This window comes from Echinops telfairi, unplaced genomic scaffold (assembly GCF_000313985.2).
Source record: "Echinops telfairi isolate 266 unplaced genomic scaffold, ASM31398v2 ScPeMD7_10;HRSCAF=50, whole genome shotgun sequence".
NCBI lineage: Eukaryota > Metazoa > Chordata > Mammalia > Afrosoricida > Tenrecidae > Echinops > Echinops telfairi.
Genome location: NW_022103907.1, coordinates 609,882 through 630,412, shown reverse-complemented (window position 1 = coordinate 630,412; position 20,531 = coordinate 609,882). Strand labels below are relative to the sequence as shown.

The window sequence follows — 20,531 nt, the reverse complement described above, 5'->3', positions numbered from 1 at the left end:
GGAACACAAGAGGAGAGCCCAGAGTCTTGGCTGGCTTCACCAGCCTGGACCCTTACTCCTTCCAGAATTCCTCTAACCTCCCCGTGAACTGCATTAGGAGAGCAAGCTGTTTCTGTTGGCAGAGAGGCGTGAAAGAGGCAGGCCTCTTCAGGAATTTGTCATTCTACTATGAGACAACAATAAGGTTAAAAACCACTTCACAACATAAACATTATGTAAGCTATTTTGAGAACAAGAAAGGCATTAAAACAGTAGAAGGTTTGCTAATCTATGAGACACACTGTCTGAAGGCTGAGTAAATTTTATCTACACACACACATCTACTAGAACCAATACGTTCAACAAGGTTGTAGGATACAAGACCTATGTACAAAAGTCCTCTGTATTTAGTGATATCAGCCATGAGCAATCTGAAAGTTACAGAGCAATGCCACTTACAGTAGCATATACGAGAATAAAATAACAAGGAGTAAAGTTACCAGGAAAGTACGTACTCTACACTAGAAGCATAAAACACTGCTGCAATGGACCAAAGAAGGCCTAAATAAAATGGAGAGACATGCCATGCTTAGGAAGACTCGATATTGTCACAATCTATTTGTGTTGGCATTGGGTTTACTATCCAATGTGCTCTATAGAGTCAATGCAATTCCAACCAAAAGCCTAACAGCGTTTTAAAAACAAAAATGGTCAAGTCAATCTTCCAATTTCTTTGGAATTCCAAGACTCCGGACTAGCCAAAGCAACTTGGGAAAGTAAGAATAGGTAAGAACAGGACTAACATATCTATAAAACCACAGTAAGCAAAACAGTCTTGTGCTGGCATAACAGAAGTATAGAAGAATGGGAGAGAATTAATCGTCCAAAAATGCAGGCATTCCCCTAGTAATGAGTGTTCAACCTCTGGACAATCCCCACTTGCCTTTCTTTGAATGCAGGGCTTCCGGTTGGTTCTGTCATGGCTGACAAATCAACCAGGGCCAGAGCTGATTTTGTCATGGGAATCAGAATGGGGGAAAAGATGTGTTGAAGCCTGGCGTGGGAAACTTGGACTAGGCGGGGCGAGCCCTTCCAGGAGCCTGATTGGTGAGGCTGGGTTATGGGCAGGACAGTGGAGAGTCATACACCTAACAGCCACCGTCTGTGAGGAGTGCACCACCGTCTTTGATGCTGTGTAAATATGTCTGCACTTTGAAATGACTGGGCCCACCTCAACGAGCATCAAAGTCTGCATGATAATCACCTTCACTCACTGCAAGTGCAGCATCTACATCATTGTCAAGGCTTTGAGATCTGAGTTCTCACAAATATATGTATATGTATATATTCATCTTATTTCTCGATGTGAATTTTAGCAATTAACCCATCTGCCACCGATGAGTGTCCATTACAGTCACAGCAACCCTTTTTAGGGTTTCCAAGACTACATTTTTATTGGTGAAGGCAGCGTGGCTGGTAGGTTTGAACCACCAACCTTGCAGTTAGCATCCAGCACTTATCTTCTTGTACAAATACCAACCCAAATCCACTTCCACCAATGCACGGTGACCCTATATAGAGTTTCTGAGACTGTAAATCTTTACAGGAGCCTCATCTTGTTCCCATGGAGTGGAACCACATATCTTTTTCTGTTGACAGTCTACAATTTATTTCTTGCACTAAAGTCAGGCTAAATAAGAGCAAAACCTATGCATCTGTTCCCACTGACCTATTACTTTTTAAAAAACAGTTAGGAATAGATCTGTTTGAATCTGGAGACCAATCATCTATAGCTAATTGATTTTTAACAATGAAGCTAATGGGGAAAGTGTAAGCTCTTCAATAAATAGAACTAGGGCAACTGAATCTCCACAAAGAATAGAGTTGGACAAATCTTTTATATCATATACTCGATGGCAGTAATTTTGTTTTGTTTAGAGTGTTTTTAAAGGTGATAAAAATAGTTAGAAATGAGTAGTGGTAAAGGTTGTACAACACTGGGAACTCACTGCTACTGAAATGCACAAAATAAAAAGGCACGTAGCAAAGGACTTTAAATGGAGATGGTTTTTTAATATATTATTTCACCATAAGAGAAACCAATAAAAAGAAAATTAAATTAGAAAAACAGAAATGACCAGCATTCAAAGATTTGGTGTTGAGATATGGTACTATACTGCAATCGTGAAATTATCACATTTATTAAAGAAAAAAAAACATACAAAATATCTTAAGATGCGTAGCAAAAAGGTGCTCACTCAAAACAAAACAAAAAAAGCCCTAGAAACCAGAAATCACTGCCATGGAGTTAATGCTGGCTCATAGCAACCATACAGGACAAGGTAGAACTACCTCTGTGGGTTTCCCAGACCGTAACTCTTTACAGGAGTAGACAGCCCTTTTTCCTGAGGAGTGGCTAGTGGTTTTGAACTGCTGACCTTAAGGTTAGCAGCCCAATGTCACCAGGACTCCTTAGAAAAGTGCTAGGCTTGGTTTTTTAAATGAAGGCCTATTATATGCTACAGTTTTAGATTAATCACTATGCCTCAGAGTGGGGAATGGAATTTAAAAGAAATACGATCACCCCACACCTCCCCAAAACAAAAACAAAACCCAGAAAAATCCAATAACCTAAAACGGAGGCCAAAGGTCAAACCAGTGAGAGTTGAGTGCTCACCAATATATGTAGATATACATCTTATTTCTAAATGTGAATTTTCTTACTAAAAGGAGAGCTAGATGAAAACACTGAGCCATCACTAACTTGTGTGGCTGGGGAGGTGGGAGCGATATACCAGAATGTTTCCAAAAATATCATCTTCGGGGGCTGATGATTTTTCTCCCCCAGCTAAGTTCCATGCTGGTCCTTTTTGTGCTGTTTCAGAGCAGAGGCCGAGCTCCTGATCTTTGGAGGCCAGGGCCAAATAAAGGCCAAAGGCACTGAGGAAGACTTGCTTTTCAGAATTCCATTCTAAGTCACGAACAGCACTTTTGGCCCTGCTCCCAGACTAGTAAAGCGGACATTTCAAGTCCCCAGACGCTAAGACAGACAGCTTGCTCCACCAAAACGAAATCCACGTCTCCTCCTGACAGCTGCTCGCTCGGCCTGCTCAGGGCTGTGCACAGGCAGTCCCTGGGTTAACTCCAAACCAGTCCAAGTCGATGATATTAAAAATTGGAGCTACATACCATGGTTCGTAATAACAAATAGAGCCTACTGTGTAACATGCATTAAAACGTTATTATGTTAAAGACTTTTAGTGTAACTTTAAGTGTTTCTTTAGTGCTTTTTATACAATAGAAAGATATACTATGTGGTAAATACTAAGGCAAATGTTTAACTAACTGACATTAGATAGGAACCGTACTGACTTACATGGAAATTCTACCCCAAGACAAATAGGAATGGGACTTGTTCGTAATTCGGAGATGGCCTATAAGTTTACCAAAGGAAGCAATTCTCCAGGAGTAGACTATTTATTACAGGATTACTTCAGTGACTCAAGTAAACACAAGTATGGCTAAATTAAACCAAGCTTACTATGCTGCTGTATTATTTAAATCCTAACACAAGATCACCCTGAGACATTTGAGGTCTCTTTTTAAAGACAAGCCAAGAGTTATCCTTTCTTTCAAATCTGTATTGTTATAATCTTTCTCTAATTGTTCTAAAAAATTCTTGTCAGCATCAAAAACAAAACAAAATGTTGTAGTCTAACTTAAGAAGTTGAAATTCTGTATTAAATAACAATTTAAAATCACCCTATCTTGATCTTGTTTATTGCTTTTAAAATACTCTTATTTTACATGATTTTTTGAAATTTAATATCCTCACTAATCCATAATTCTAAGTAGTAGTATTTTAATTTTCAGCCCTGCCCCCTTTCTTTAGACCCCTAAGTTTCAGTTTATACCAGTTGATATGGATTGGATCATATTCTTCCAAAAGATATGGTGAGGTCCTAACCCTATTACTTGTACACGTGGCCTTGATTCACAAGCCACCACATAAAATGAACTATCACAGTGTCCAGCTTTCTCTAGTTCACCAGCCATCACCTGGAGACAAAGGCTAGGGGAAAGAGGCATACCAGCCCTTACAGCTGTACTGTCACTGTAGCTCAGGAAAGACACAACCTCCCATCCATGGTCTTTCACCAGACCAGGAAAAGAAATGAAGTGAGGCCCTGGGCTTGGGGAATTCAGTTAGACATAGTGCTCGAACCAAGAGACCTAATACACACTCAAGCGGATGTGAAAACTGACCGGTTAAGTTAATGCTCCTGTTGTACTTGGGGGAAGTGAGCATGGGCAAGTGCAGAGAAACTCACATTCAGAACAGGGGAGTAAATTAGGAAGGAAACATGGCTATCCAACCAATGCAATAAAGGTTTCTTGCTCGTCGTTCCATGAACCAGATACTGTACTGAGCTGAAATAGATCCAATGATGAATACACCTGGGCTTCAATCCTTAAGGAATGTGCAGTTCAGAGAAATAATATAATAATAGAAAATCGAAACAAAAACATAGGCAAAGAAGGGCAGTCAACAGGTAGAAGTGATCAGGGCGTTTCATGGAGGAAGTGTTTGTTGAGACTATCTTAGACAGGGGTTCTCAACCTTCCTCATGCCGAGGCCCTTTCATACAGTTCCTCATGTGGTGGTGACCCCCAACCATAAAATTATTTCACTGCTACTTCATCACTGTAATTTTGCTACTGTTTATGAATCAGGTGACCCCTGTGAAAGGGTTGTTTGACCCCCAAAGGGGTTGCGACCCACAGGTTGAGAACTGCTTGAAACTTTCACAAATCCTGCTGGAGAGAGAAATAAATTCAATGTTATGATATAAAGAGCAGTCCAAGGTGAAGTTATAGAAGTAAAACCATGCATCCTAGTATGCTCGGGACACCACATTCATACCCTTGGCTGAGTAACAGACTACCTATTCCACATTAGGCTGGAAAGATTAGCTGAGACCACAACACAGAGCACTTGGAATACCAGCTTGAGAGATGTGGACTTAATCCAATTGGCAAGAGGGGGAAAGAACTGATGGTTTTGAGTGAGACTTTTATAGGACCGAACTGACCTCAAGGAGATGAACCTGATAGATTTGTGCTGGACACACTAAAAGAGACGGGACGAAACTTGGTCTATTATAAAGTACCTGTTAGGAATATTCATCATGTGACTCAGTTTGGGATGGTAAAGAGAAAAGTAAACTGAACAACTTAAAACACTAAACAAATACATTTGTATTATTACAGTATTATAGGTTTAATTTCTAGCAAAACCACACTGAGTTGGAAGAGTCGGGTTTCTAAAATCTTCCAGAGTTTCCTCTCCACCAAGTCAAATGCAAATGAGAATCTGCCCCTCCCTTGGCCACTGAGAGTGCAAGTACTTCATGAGGATTTTTTTATGTGTGTTTAAACTCGAGCTGCACTAACTGAACCCTGACCGTGTGCCAAGCACCACAGTACAGTACACAGTGTCTTATACATTCTCCCTTTGCAGTCGATGAAACTGAAACTCGGACTTGCTCCCTTTCGCAGAAGATGAAATGAAGCTTAAGAGGTTCACTAAGGTGAGCCAAGATCTCCAACAATCAGTGGAAGGAAGGACCGATGGCCTGTGCACCAAGACTTCTTGTCTCTTTTGTACTAATCCACAAGTTGAGGCATGCTTCTCTCCGTTTCTGTATTGTAAGCAACTTGGGGACCGGGCTGTATCTCATTTGTTGTTCTGCATTCTCAGGCACACCTAGCAAAGGCCCTTGCACTCGGTCGGGCAGTTCTTCTAGCCTGAAAGAATGAAGTCACGGGCACTGGCCTGCACACAGGCCTCATGGTGCGCACTCTGGGAGGGGAAGCGTGGAGTGCTGATTTCCAGGCGGGCTGTAACTGAACAACAAAAAGTTCTAGAAACAAATTCTGTACTTGTGAAAGATGCCACCTGGTCTGCCTCAGGGGCTGAAGTCCTCTTTTTATCCACCGAGTGGGAACAGAGTGACAAAGCTGGTTTTCTTCAAACCACTCCCACAAACTGGCTCAAGCCAAAGAAAGGGGCCCACACCTTTCGGGGAAGAGGACTGACCAGCCTCTCAGGCCCACGGAGTGTTTGGTTTTATTGCTGGCTCTTCCAACTGGCTGCAAAGGAGGGACACCCAGAGCAGGGTTAGTGCTAGCTCTGATGACGTAACCCTAAAACTCACGGCTTGGCTGCCAGGAGCCGTGGGGGGTGGCTTAGAAACCAGTTGCCTAGAAGACCTAGAAATTCGCTTTCCCTCTCCCAGTATTTACCCCACATCCATTATGTACAACTCACCACTAGCTTTTTCCACCTCTTCTTCTTTTTTTAGTAAAACTCACCACTAGCTCCCACCCCCCCAACCCCCCCACCTCTCCTGCATAGCACTTAGTCTTCAATTCAAAGGATTGGGCTTGATTCTGTGGGAAACAAACGGAGAGGGCCTGAAATATGGGTATTTCATAAATGTTCCTTGTGCAAGAAGAACACATAGTTCTTCTCACAAGGCGTTTCCTTTGCAATCTATATATGTGCTGAGCAGGGAACCAGGAAATACTCTGCTGGAACACCAGAAGGGCGTGCAGTCACGTGCGCAGGACTGCCAGGGACCCAGCGAAGCGATTCCAGGGCTCCGGGGAAACACAGACTGCAGAGGTCGGGTGGCACTGCTTCAGCACATCCAAATCCACATGGACCCTTTCTGCCCAGTGCGTCCGCCAGATGTTCCCATGTGTGGGGATAGTTAACTTAGGGGCACGTGTATCCTTGCCCCCTGAAATCCTCAGGGGGCAACAAATTGTGCCCTTTCCCTGTGTGTGATGACAGGACTCAGGTGTAGCCTTTGTCTTTTCCTACTTCTAGGACAAGTTAATGCGAGTGTAATACCCTTGGGCACTGACTGGACAAGCTGGTGCGGAGTGATGACTGCCAGACTGGCATGGAGTGTGTTTAGGACTCCTGGCATTTCTCCGTGCCCATGGGGAGCAGGTAGTGGGTACACAAGCCTTCCCTGCCCAGTGCAGGTCAGGTGATTGGCCTCCTCTGATTTCTGACTGTCTTATATTGCAGAGGCTTGAGAGTTCCTAGAAAGAGCCAGAGCAGAAGCCGAAAGGAGTGGAGCTTCAACTAAGGAGAAAACCTGGTTTCGGCTCTGAGCAGGTGTACCTGTGATGCTTTTTCTGTGACCCTTGAAAGAACTCTCCAAAGCTGAGTCTCTAATCAATACTTGCAGAGCTAAGCGTTGACAGGATAGCATGAAAAATGGAAAACAAAAGAGTTGAACGCAATATCTATCTGTCAATTCTTTAAATTGCTGAGCAAATATCAGAGACGCTGGATTGTATGAAGAAGAATGAGGCATCAGGATTTGAGGAAGGCTTATTAACAACCTGCCGTATGCAGAGAACACGCCCTCTCTTGCTGACAGTGAGGAGGACTTGAAGCACTTGCCGATGAACATCAAAGCCGTCAGCCTTTGATATGGATTACAAGTCAGTGTAAAAATCACCTACTGCCACTGACTTAGTCAGTGCCTACTCATGGTGACCCTACAGGGCAAGGCAGAACTGTCCCGTGGGTTTCCAGAATGTAACTCTTTACAGGAATAGAAAGCCCCGGCTTTCTCCCGCACAGTGGCTGGTAGTTTCGAACTGCTGACCATGCAAACCATAGCCCAACTCATACAACTAGACCACTAGGGAACATCATGGTAAACAGAGAACAGATTGACGTCATCAAAAATTTTATCTCGTTTTCGTTATTCAACAATTCAATGCTCATGGAAGCAACAGCCAAGAGATCAAAGGCACACTACATTGGGTAAACCTGCTGCACAAGACCTCTTGAACGTGTTGACGAACAAGGAGGTGACTTTCAGGACGAAGGTGCCCCTGACGCAAGCCGGGGTATTGTCCACAGCTTCACGTGCACGGGGAAGTTGGACACTGACGACGGAAAACGGAAGCAGGAGGATGCGTTTGAACGATGGTGCTAGCGAAGACTACTGAGAGTACCACGAACTGCCAGAGGAACAAACCACTGTCTTGGAAGAAGCGCAGCCAGAGTGCCCTCAGGCACAGAGGGCGAGGCTTCCTCTCAAGTACGTTCGACGGTGTTGTCAGGAGAGACCAGTCCCTGGAGAAGGACATGCGGCTGGGTGAAGTGGAGGGCCAGCGAAAGAGAGGCCTACCTCGGCAAGACGGATTAGCATGGCGCTGCCACAACGGCTCACAAGTCAACACAATGGTGAAGAGGGCACAGAACCGGACAGTGTTTCACGCTGCTGCACCCAGGGTGCCTGTGAGCTGGAACGAACTTGACGGCGCCTAACACTGATTCTTCAAACATTACCTCAGGATCTGGCTCCTACTGACAGGGCATTACTTCTGTTCCGCATCCTGAGAACTGCGGCGGCGTCCCAATTACTTCAGCCAACATGGAAGCCCTTCAGGAGCCATACCTCAATTTCTGTTTTAAACCGCAGTTTGAAAACTGCTACTGAGAGAGGGAAACACTGGTGGCAGTTTCCTTTAGTGTTACAGATACAGCTCTAACTTGCATAGACCGGGAAAATATAAGATCTTTGAGTACAGCACGTTCACATTTCCTTGTGGGAATTACACATTAACCTGGTGAGTACTACCAAACAGGCAGCTGTTTACTGCGCCTGGCGTTTGTGCAAGACAATGAAAGAAGGAAAAGCTGTGTTCCTTGTCCTTGGCGTAGCCTGTAATTTAGTAAAAGATTTAAAAATGTACATTACTAATTAAAGCCAGAGTGAGCAGACTAGAAGCATAATATAAATTCGGTGTTACGAGAATTCTGGGGAGGGTTCGGCTAACTGTGCTCTGGACAAGGACTGGTAGAGATGGCATTTGAATATGTCAAACCAGACAAATCCCCCGCCATCTCGTTGCACAGAGCGCAGTGTCCGCATGGGACAGAGCACAGCGGTCCCATGGGGTTTCCAAGGCTGGGTGGGAAGAGATGGCTGCGTCTTTCTCCGATGGTGCAGCTGGTGAATTCAAACCGCCGACTCTGACCGCTGCACCACCAAAGCCCCTGAATAAAGCCGGAGGAAACTCACGCTATTCCACCAGGATGTGGCGGCCCTTTTACATGAAGGAAAGCGTTGTAGCAAAGGCAGGTGAGCAGGCAAAGGAGCATGGGGAACTGGAGGAACTTGAAGTAACCGGATCTAGCCGAGGGTCAGGCTCCATAAAAGTGAAGTACGGCAGTAGGAATCTTGATTTGGAAAGGTCAGGTTTGGCCAGTTCTTAATATAAAAAGGGAAATGCAGAAAGCTAGATTTTAGAACTAGAAAGGTAACTTTGGAAATATCCCTCTCAGGAATTATTTTTCATATCATGTTGTTACACTTTTGAAGTGAGAACCATTTTATTAGCAACTTTATTAGAAAACTGGGTGCCGTAACTTCCAAGAAAAAACAACTTGGCTGCTGGGAAACAAACAAACAGTTTTTCTGAGCTGGCAAATCCTTGGCTGCAGCTAACTGATACATTCTTATTACCCCCACCTGTTTCATTCACTGGCTTTTCAACTCATGAAATTCAACTCATGAAGTAGTTCCTGGACGGCTACTCTAGAACTAGAATTTGCTCACTTTTTTCCCAATCCCCTCCTTGTCTGCCCCAGCTTGCCTGTTAGCCAGCCACTCACTCATTCCTCTCCTGTATTCAACACAATAGTATTCAGAGATACTATTTGCCGAGTGTTTGCTATGTGTGCCAGGTACTGTGATGAATACTTTCCGAACATTATTTAATATAAGCCTCAAAACAGCGCATGAAATAGCTATGATTACCCTGACTTGATGGGTGAGAAACAAGTTGAGAGACGTAAAACAGCATGCCAGCTGGGAAGGGGTAGAACCTGTGTTAGACCAGATTTGCTTGGCTCCAGAGCTTCTGTCATTTTCCACTTTGCCTTACTCTCTCCAAGGAGACCTGTGGCACAGAGGTTAAGCATTCCACTAGAACCCTGAAGATTGGGTAGCTCAAACCTACCAGTCACTCCACGATGTGGTAGCCTGCACCCGTCACAATGTCTAGCCTGGGAAAGCCCCAGGGGGCACCTACTCTCCACAGCTGGACTCAAGGGCATTGGGTTTGGTTTGAATACTGTGTCCAGTACCTTTTGGCTGCTTACTGAGAGCTACACTCATTGAGCCCCTATGGTTGTAATATGCTGTTAAAAGTGGCGCCAGAGATCCAAAAAGACATGAGAGAATGCAAAAATATGAACATCTGGGTCATATCTGCTTATAAAATCCTATGTCTATGATTCATGAATTAAAGTAAGGACAGAGGAGGTGAAATCGCTCTGTAGATGTATGTTGGACAGTGACAGCATCTCCTCACAGGCAGAAAATCAGCCAAACCCGACTGCTGCCTTGCAGAGAACTTTAATAACATTTCAATCCCAATCTGTAAAAGCTGTGTGCTGATGAAAAATCTGCCAGAAGTTCATAACTGAATCTGCTTACAATCCATTTTCAATGGACCCTGGCTTCCTTTGAAGTAAGCTACTAAAGCATTTTAGCCAATAAGTGCATTGTGAGACTACTCTTTGTACAGTTTATTACTGATGAGTAAAGTTATTTGGTTAGAACACAAGTTTGATATAAACTACTTCTACCATGAAGTCTGCATGAAGTTATAAAAAGTCATTTAGACAAAGAAAAAAAATTCAAATGTGTCATCGTTTTAAGCTACCTACGTAATACTGCCTTCCCTAACTTCTGAATGAGTTCTCTGCTTAAGGTTTTAGGGGATTGGTTATATTTTAGGAGCCCTGGTGGCATAATGGGTTGCTAACCTCAAGGCTGGCTAATCTGAAGCAGTTCAACACCACCATCCTTGAAACCCACAGAGGCAGTCCTGTGTGGTCTGTCCTATGTGGTCGCTATGAGTCAGAATCTACTCAATGGCATTGAGTTTGGTTTTCCAAATTTTGGAGTTATCTTTTAAAGGTGCCCTGGTCTCAGAGTGGGTTATGAGTTGGGCTGCTAACCACAGGGTCAACAGTTCGAACCCATCAGCCCCTCTGTGGGAGAAAGATGAGGCTTTCTACTCCTGTCAAGATATACAGCCTTAGAAATCCATAGAAGCAGTTCTACCCCATCCTATAGGATAGCTATGTATAAGAATTGTCTCAATGGCCATGAGCTTGAGTTTTTCTGAGTTACATTTTAACAAATAACTATAACATAATAAAAAAAGTGCAAAAAGAATTGGGTCAGATGTTCTCAACAGCTCTCTTTAGATTATAACCATAAATACCCCAGGAAGCATTTGGGCAGAGTCATAATTTTGGCAACAATCTGCCTACTCTTTTCTCTCTACAAGGCACAGTATTCTTATCGCAGAATATACCACTCTAAGACTCAGCAAAAGATTGCAGTGGCAAATACTAACTTTACTCTGCAACCTAAACTCATATTCAAAAAATAAATTTTAACAACTCCAATTTTTAAAGAGAATAAAAGTCAAGAAGAGAAATCATTTTAAAAGTGCAAGAGTGACCAAAAAAAAAAAGACACCAAGACTCATTTGGTTAACAAGCAGAAGCTCCAAATCACAGACGTCAATGGCATTGGCACTCACTGTTCAATCCGAGGTGACAAGTACAGCTTGGGGTACACCTGAGTGGCTTCCGTGTCCTCAAAACTGACAGAAAGGAGGGCCACATCTTCCCCAGGGTCTTCATTTACATCCTTAAGTAGAAAATGGAAAACAATGTGATTAGCATCTATTCTCTTAACATGTGATTGGTGACAAGCTCGCAGCCACCAGAATTGTGGTCACTGGCTTTGAGTTCTGAATGTCCCGCCGAGTACTTCACCGCCCCGCCTAGATGACGACTTCCAGACTTTCTCAGGAAAGCTTGCCACAGGGAGGCAAAGGACCCCTGGACCACCTCGCTCACTTATTCTCACATCTCAGGGGGAAAGCTAACCTGGTGAAGACAAAAAACTAGACAAAAATGTACTTTAAAAATTATAGTAAACATGTTGCTAGTAATAGAGCTGAGAGGCTTATAATTTACTTCTATATGGAAAATATGAGTAATAAACACCATTTATATTATAAAATACCAACCAACATTAGAGTATCCAGCAATGTAATTACACCCACCTTGATGTATGCTGTAAGTTATTTAAACAGCAAAGCCTTCACAAGACCTCTATCATTACAGCGTGTGTCACTGTACAAGCAAATGGTGGGTGGGGGTCATGACATATATATCAACTTTAGTGAAATGATTATGGCGGGTCCATATATGAACCATAAGGCATGTATATCTTAAAAGGGTAAAATACCCATTGCTATTCAGCAGCTTTTGTCTCATAGCCACCAGACATGGGGTTTCTGAGGCTAGAAATCTTCATGGGAGCACCTTTATCCTGCAGAGCTGCCGGCGGGTTTGAACAGAAACACTGGCGGTTAGCAGCCAGTACTTACCCATCAGTACCTTACAAGTCTAGTTAGAAGAAACTTACAAAGCAAACTACTGTTGTTGCAAATATATGAGGGGGTACCCCCCAAATGGAATTTCCCCCCTAAAGCTATGTATTTAATTTTTTAAACAAAACAACCTTATCACCTTCAAAGTGCTCTCTATTACACTTAATACATTGTTAAATCTGCGACTCCACTCTTGGAAACATTTGTCAAATTCATTTGTTTGGATGGCTGAGAGGACCTCCCTTGCTTTTTTCTTCACCTCTTCTACATCCTCAAATTACTGTCCTTTCATGTTCCTCTTCATTCTCAAAAAAAAAAATAAGTCCCACGGAGAAAGGTCAGAGAGGTCAGGTGCATGGGGCAAGAGAGGCATATTGATTTTTTTGCCAAAAACATGTGTGCTGAGATGGCTGTGTGAGCAGGTGCATTGTTGTGGTGGCAAAACCAGTCCCATGTCTGCCACTAATCAGGCCTTTTTTGTTGCACGCTCTTACACAATCTTTTCAGAAAGCTTGATTAACAGACCTGGTGGAATAACTCCAAATGCACTATGAGTTGACATTTTTGTCCATTCGGGAAGTTGACAGATGTCCAGAATGAGGATTATCATCAATCGACATTTCACCTTTTATGAAACAAGAAAACCACTCATACACCTGAGTTTTTCCCACAGCGCTCTCCTTGTAAGCTATGTTCGGCATCACAACAGTTTCTGCAGCATTTTTCCCAGGCAGGAAACAAAATTTCACAGCAATACACTGTTCTCTTAAATTGGCCATCACACACAAAAAAACAAGGTTCGAATGAAACAGGTTTTATGGAAAAAAAAATTCACTGTGAGCAAAGAGAATCTTCCCAGGCAACATCACTGAGTGCACTAACTCAGAGTGAGTTGCTTGATGATTGCCTAGTGGGGAAAATGTAAACTCTGAAAGCTCCACCCAGTAGAGCTTTTTTCTACTGTTTTTTTTTTTTTGGGGGGGGGGGAATGGAGGGTACCTCCTTGTACATCATGAAACATTGTGGGTTAACCGAATAACCAATAACAAACTAAACTAATGATAATTAAGCTAACCTTACTGTAATTTATAATTTAAAGCAAAAATAGCAGGAATTGAATGCTATAACTAACTGGCATCAACACTGATGAAGTGTCCTGAATCCAAATTCTTGGATGTATAACTCTAAATGCATGCTCCAAGCACTCACTGTGTGTTAGACTTTGGAATACAATACTGAAGTAAAATAAATTTGAGGAACATGCTGATTTTAATGCTTTCATAACAATAATTAATTTTTGGTTGGCATTGGCTCTGAGTAAAATGTAATTAAAACAAACAATAGAATTGTACACTTCATACCCATTGGAACTGTTAAGAACTGCGCTACATTTCTGGTTTTGTTTATAAGCACTCCTCAGGATGGCTCAGGACCATCGCAGGGGTCTCAACAGAAACTTTCTGAATCACTGGATCTCAGAGCTGTCCTCTCAGCTGTCAAAAACTCCTTTTACATTCTTTAGTTTTTAACTTTTCACCTTATTTTGGTTTCACATTATAGAATTTAGGCATTTAACAAGTCAGGCAATATAGAAGTCTTTAAAGAAAAAGCTCTTCTGTCCCACCTCACTCCCCTTTTACAAGTTAACCAGTATTAGCTGTTGTGTAGCTTCTAACTTCTCTATGCTCATACAAACAGACAAACACACAGACACACTTGCATATAAACAATTCTGTAAGCTTTTTGTGTTGTCTTCTATAATGGAATCACTCACATCACTCTTCTAATTGCTTTTTAAATAGCCATATAATATTCCATGGCATGGATTTATTTTTAATTAAACCATCCTCCTAGTAACGGACATTCAGACTGGTTGCCTAAATTCAAGTCACAGCCTACTTGAGAGTGATACAATCTACAGCCTGTGTCCTTTGGTAATGGAATTTAGGAAAGGCTAACTAAAAAGTATTGATACAAAATCATAGACACTTTTATTAAATAAGAATATGAACCCTATGGAGAAAGAATGAAGAGGTTTGTTCTCTACCTCGAACGAGTTTTAACACAGACTTGATAGGAAGAAGCTCCTGTGACCAAAGATGTTTTCAAACTAAGTGCTGACTCCTTGCTTCCAAGCTCCAGGATCCGCCTGAAACACCCGTTTCCCTATATCTCGAGGTTTATGAAAAGAGAACAAAGATTAGAAGTTTGAGTTTATCTAATGTTCTTGCCCATTTTCAGATGATAAAGTATCCGATTTTGAATTTTCCTCTCTGTAAAATGAGGGTTAAAAAGTTTTCCAAGAAAAAAAAAAAGTTTTCCAAGTATTCAGGGGTCTCAACAAATGATACGTAACATGATTCTAATACTCATTAAATATCTGAAAATTAAAATTGAACTTGAAAAAATCCACACTCATAAAGGTAAATTCATTTTATAATCTAAGTGTGGAAGCAACTCTCTTTATAATCAGATTGGTCACCTTAAGAAAGACAATAAAAAACACCAACACTGACTTTCAGGCTCCTTCTTCAAACAGCTGTTTCCAAGTTCAAGTTCAAGGCTGAAAGCTATGACCATGGTACCCAAACCCCACAACCAAACTCACTGTTTATTACAACTGCAGTTGTGAAAACTCACTGCAAATAATTTGAGACCCTAACAATTCTTTTTTAATTAGCAACTTCTTTCTAGATGCCTACAGATGATTTAGAATTAGTTCCTTTTTCTATCTTTTAACTTCTCATTTTACCACAGTTCAAGCAAAGACCAAGAATGCTGAGAGACAATCCTAAATCAAATGGAACGACTCCATTTATATAATCCATCATCTGGCCTCCAGTAAAGTGCCTGAAACATCATTTCCAGGACATTGTTTTATGAACTACTTTAATCTGTGTGATTCCTCTTGGTGTGGCTCATGAATTGGTATTTGATTTCTAATGGATACCCAAGTTTAACGTTGAGTGCTTAAATAAGCCCAAAGAATTCCAAAACTATAAGTCTACACTGCATTGTTTCCAGTTTCTGCAGCTCTAACAAACTTGTGCATGCGTTCTTTCCCATCTGGGACACTGTAAAAGAAGCTCTGGTACCATGATTCTTAGAAGCTAACATTACAGATGATTGTTGTAACCACTAATGGCAGCATTTGGAAAACAAGGGTGGTTGCAATGTAGTAAGGGACATTTAAAACATCTAAGTATACATTTTCTGGGCTTTTTATCTGTGCAGTTTGAAAGTGCATCAGGCTAGAATTTGTGTTGGAAGATGCTGAATCTGCTAAAGCTAAAGAATATTATCAACTACCTTTATGCTTGATGTCAAGAATGAACCTACATATGGCGAGGCAATAAACAGTGGCCACATTTAAAAAAAAATCATTTATCACAATCCATACATTCATCCATTTGTGTCAAGCACTTTTGTACATTTGTTTCTCTCATCATTCTCAAAACATTTGCTTTCTACTTGAGCCCTTGGCATCAGCTCCCCATTTTTCCCCTCCCTTCATGCTCCCCTCTCCCCCATGAACCCTCAAAATTTTATAATTATTATTCGTACAACTCTTATCACAATCCATATATACATCCATTGTGTCAAGCACTTTTGTATATTTGCTACCCTCATCATTCTCAAAAAATTTGCTTTCTACTTGAGCCCTTGGCATCAGCTCCCCGTTTTCCCCCTCCCTCCCGCTCCCCTCTCCTGCATGAACCCTGGTAATTTTTAAATTATTATTTTGTCATATCTTACACCATCTGACATCTCCCTTCACCCACTTTTCTGTTGTCCATCCCCCAGGGAGGAGGTTATATGTAGATCCTTGTAATCTGTTCCCCCTTTCTCCCTCACCTTCCCTCTACCCTCCCAGTATCGCCACTCTTGCCACTGGTCCTGAGGGGTTCATCTGTCCTGGATTCTCTGTGCCTCCAGTTCCCATCTGTACCAGTGTACATCCTCCGGTCCAGCCGTATTTGTAAGGTAGAACTGGGATCATGATAGTGGGGGGGAGGAAGCATTTAAGAACTAGAGGAAAGTTGTATGTTTCATCATTGCTACAATGCACCCTGACTGACCCGTCCCCTCCCCGCGGCCGCTGTGCAAGGGGATGTCCAATTTCCCACAGATGGGCCCTGGGTCCCCACTCTGCACTCCCCGTCATTCACAATGCTATGATTTTTTTGGTCTTTGATGCCTGATACCTGATCCCTTCGATGCCTCGTTATCTCACAGGCTAGTGTGCATCTTCCATGTGGGCTTTGTTGTTTCTCAGCTAGATGGCTACCTGTTTATCTTCAAGCCTTTAAGACCCCAGATGTTATATCTTTTGATAGCCGGGCACCATTAGGTTTCTTCACCACATTTGCTTGTGCACCCTTTGTGTTCAGCAATGCCAGGAAGGTGGGCATCTCAAACTGCCAAATTGTTAGAACAAAGTGTTCTTGTGTTGAAGGAGTACTTGAGTAGAGGCCCACTGTCGATCTGTTTCCTCAATACTAAACCTATAAATATATGTACATGGATTTATTTCTCCCTCGTCGTATATAAATATATTTATATCTGTACATGCCTGTATTTAGTTGTCTATAAATGCCCTTTGCCTTCTAGCTCTTTCCTCTATTTCTCTGTACTTTCTTCTTGTCCCACCATCATGTTCAGCCCTCATTTGGGTTTCAGGAATTCCTCTCGGTTATATTGTCCTTGATCCAGCCCTGCCGGACCTCCCACAGCCTCCTCGACTGGCCACATTTTTCTCTTTTTTCTTTGCTGAAATTCAACAGTGGATTTGGCCTAGCACTTAACTATAGCAGAAAGGAATTCTTCTGGCTTATAATTAATATCCACTTGATGGTGAGTCCCTTGCAGGCTGGGAGCTCTTCCTGCTTATCTTTGCCATCCAGTACGCATGCATGAACCATATCAAATTGGTTGAAGAACAAAATGAAATTGCTGCATGGATGATGAAAACATGAATTAAGTAAACCACTGGATTTGCTTTCCCAAAGTGAGAAATATTTGGTGTTTCAAAATCCATAGTATAACACTAATGGAAATAAAAAATGTTTTGGATTAAAAAGCTTATCAATATTGATTTATTTAGTCAGTTAAATCTAGCTACTTAAGATTTTACTGGTGAAAACTCAAATCTGAAGCATATATCAGCATTTCTGTTTAGATCATAACGGTTTATTTATATTACTAATTTCAGTTGAGGAACTTTTCAAACATCAAAAGGGTATAGAAAACAACAACAATTAGCCTTAGAAATGAAAGTAAATACAAAGACAATTTATCATTATGCTGTCTTCTTTGATATGCTAATTATTCCAAATAAAGATAGCAACCATTAAACAAGCCCCGGTAGGTTCCGACCGGAGTGTCAATACAGTGTCACACTACCAATTAAGTGATTGTTGACAGACATGAACAACCATAAATATTACAAATCACAGGTCACATAGGAACACTGTGGTAAAAAGCCACTTGTTTCCTCAGTTTCAAAGGGCTTACAACAAAGCTGCAACCACTGCGAACAAAATCAATCTGTGAGCATGATGACTACAAGGGTGGCACATGCTGTTAACTCCCGAGGCTGCTAACTAAAAGGTTGCAAATTTGAGGGCTTGTTTAGTGGTTGCTATCTTTATTTGGAATACTTAGCATATCAAGGCCTGGCAATCTCCAAAACAATTAGCCACTGAAAATCCTATGAAATATGTTCTATATACCTTGCTGCCACGAGCCTTAGCTGATAGTAACTAGCGGTAGTGATAGTGGAAAGAGGATAGCAAAAATCATGTGAGCATCATTTTCTATTGTATTTAAAATAGTATTGAGCCAGATTTGGGGCTAATCATTATTTCTAGGGTCATCTTGGCTATCTTGGAGATGGCCTCATGTTTCTCCCGTGGAAAATGTCCAGAGCAGAATCTTATTTTCCTTTTACTAAGTGATATTTCTACTTTTGTGGCCCCAGTATTTGGATAATAAAGACACATTGCCTTCAAATTGTGGACATTTAGATTTTTCAAAGTCACATTTTTCAAGTAGGCACAAACAAGACTTACATGATGCTATCATGTATTCATTGATTTAATACATAAACTATATAGCATGCTTTCCATGTTATGGGGGAAATTAAGCAAGGAAAGGAACAAGAAGTGAGGAGATAATTAACATTTACAGAATGCAGTCAAAGATGGCCTGATGGACAATCACCAGTGCTCTCTCGTTACTTCAGACACAAATTTAGGGGGAATGTTATATTGCTTCGCTGTGTTATATGAGGGGTTATCCCCCCAAAACCAGAATTGCACGGGGCAGAGCAGAACTTTCGTAGTACGTATTTTTCCCCGCTAGGTGAGCATTAAGCAACTCACTCTGAGTTAGTGCACCTAGTGGCGTCACCTGCGCTGATCCCAGCCCAGCGCGTCACTGCCACACCACCAGGGCTCCTTATGATGGGTGCTATATGGTTGCTGCAAACTGCAACCCCCCACCCAGTAGTGTCCATGTGCTTTGTGTGTGTGATATGCATATGCATGTTCATTATGTGGACACCTTATAGAAATACAGTAATCAGAAAGGTAAACAAATCCCAAAGTAAGAACTAAAGTTGAGCCAATAGATGAGGAAGAGCAGTACATAGTTCCTGGTCTGTGGATCTATTGCTGGTTGGTGTGATTCCCAACCCGCAACCCTCAGCTTCCTACATCGCCATGCAACGAGCATTGGGACCTGGCCTAGGGGTTTCTCAGGGCTTTCCAAGGGTTTCTACTCACCATTTCTCACCACCATGTATCAACTACATATTAAAGGTTCTCTTGGCCCATCTTAAGAAGACTTTAGAATAGGTACTTCTGATTTTGTTTCTCCAAATGCAAAATAGGAGTAAAAAGATTCTCCTTACCTAGACCACAGAAATTGGGCCACTCCCCATATTTTACACTAGATTTTGACTAATATTTTGCACCTGCCACTCCATATCAAAGTTATTTCTCTCCTCTCCTTTAAAGGGTGTGGATTTAATTTATTTAACTCTAATTGCAAAGCCATGCTTCTATTGAGATCCCACCCAACCAGCATCTGATAAGCTTGGCAGTTCCCCTCAGTTGCTTCACTAACCCTGTGCTGTTTCAGCTGTGTATATGGTGTGTGAATTTCTCAAAGGAAGGATACAGCTCTTCTAGTGCCTATCATATCAAATAATGGCTGTATTTACAAGTCACTTTGCTTAGCGCTTTATATGAATTATCTTATGGAATCTTCATAACAACCTTATGGATTGGCATATTATTCTCACAGATAAGGAAACTGAGGCTCAGCAATTAAAATAACTTGCCTAAGGACACAGAGCTACTAACTGCTGAGGATGAGTCTGAATCCTTGCATGATTCAGAAACTGCATTCTTAACCATGACATTATACCCCTAATATGTGGTTAGATACACAAAAAATGACCCACTATCAATGGTGAATGAAAGTTGTAGACCTATATACAGTAACAGTATCAGGGATTTAAGTTACTATACATTTAGTTGTTCTCTATTCAGCATCTAAATCAAAATGATTATAAACAACTTATAGAACTATTTTTCACTCTTATTACCCAGAGTAAGGAACCTTGGAGACATGGTGCTTAATGAAGCACTTGGCAGCTCACTGCAAGGTCAGCAGTTTGAGCCCAACAGCAGCTCCACAGGAAGTCAATGTGGGAGACTTGTTTCAAACTCTCAAATTCAAACTCACTGCCATAGACTCTATTCCAACTCAGAGACCGGATACGGCAGGGTAGAACTTAGAACTGCCCCTGTGAGTTTGAGACTGGAAATCTTTCCAGGCGTAGAAAGCCTCGTCTTTCTCCCACAGAGAAGCTGGTGATTTCAAATTGCTGACCTTGTGTTTAACAGCCCAATTCATAACCACTATACACCAGGGATCACCGTGAAACCCTTTGAAAGTAGTTCTACTCTATCGGATAGGGGTCGCTAAGGGTTGGAGCTGACTCAACAGGAATGTTGGGTTTTTTT

At 41.8% G+C, this 20,531-nt stretch overlaps 1 protein-coding gene across 1 annotated transcript in view; it reads right to left on the bottom strand.

Annotated features, from left to right (window-relative positions):
* Nucleotides 1–20,531, bottom strand: part of BABAM2 (BRISC and BRCA1 A complex member 2) — a 528,405-nt gene that overhangs the window by 218,857 nt on the left and 289,017 nt on the right. Inside the window, exon 8 of the mRNA XM_004711139.2 lies at nt 11,638–11,747. Coding sequence (XP_004711196.1) covers nt 11,638–11,747 — 110 coding nt within the window. The remainder of the gene's footprint in view (nt 1–11,637; nt 11,748–20,531) is intronic.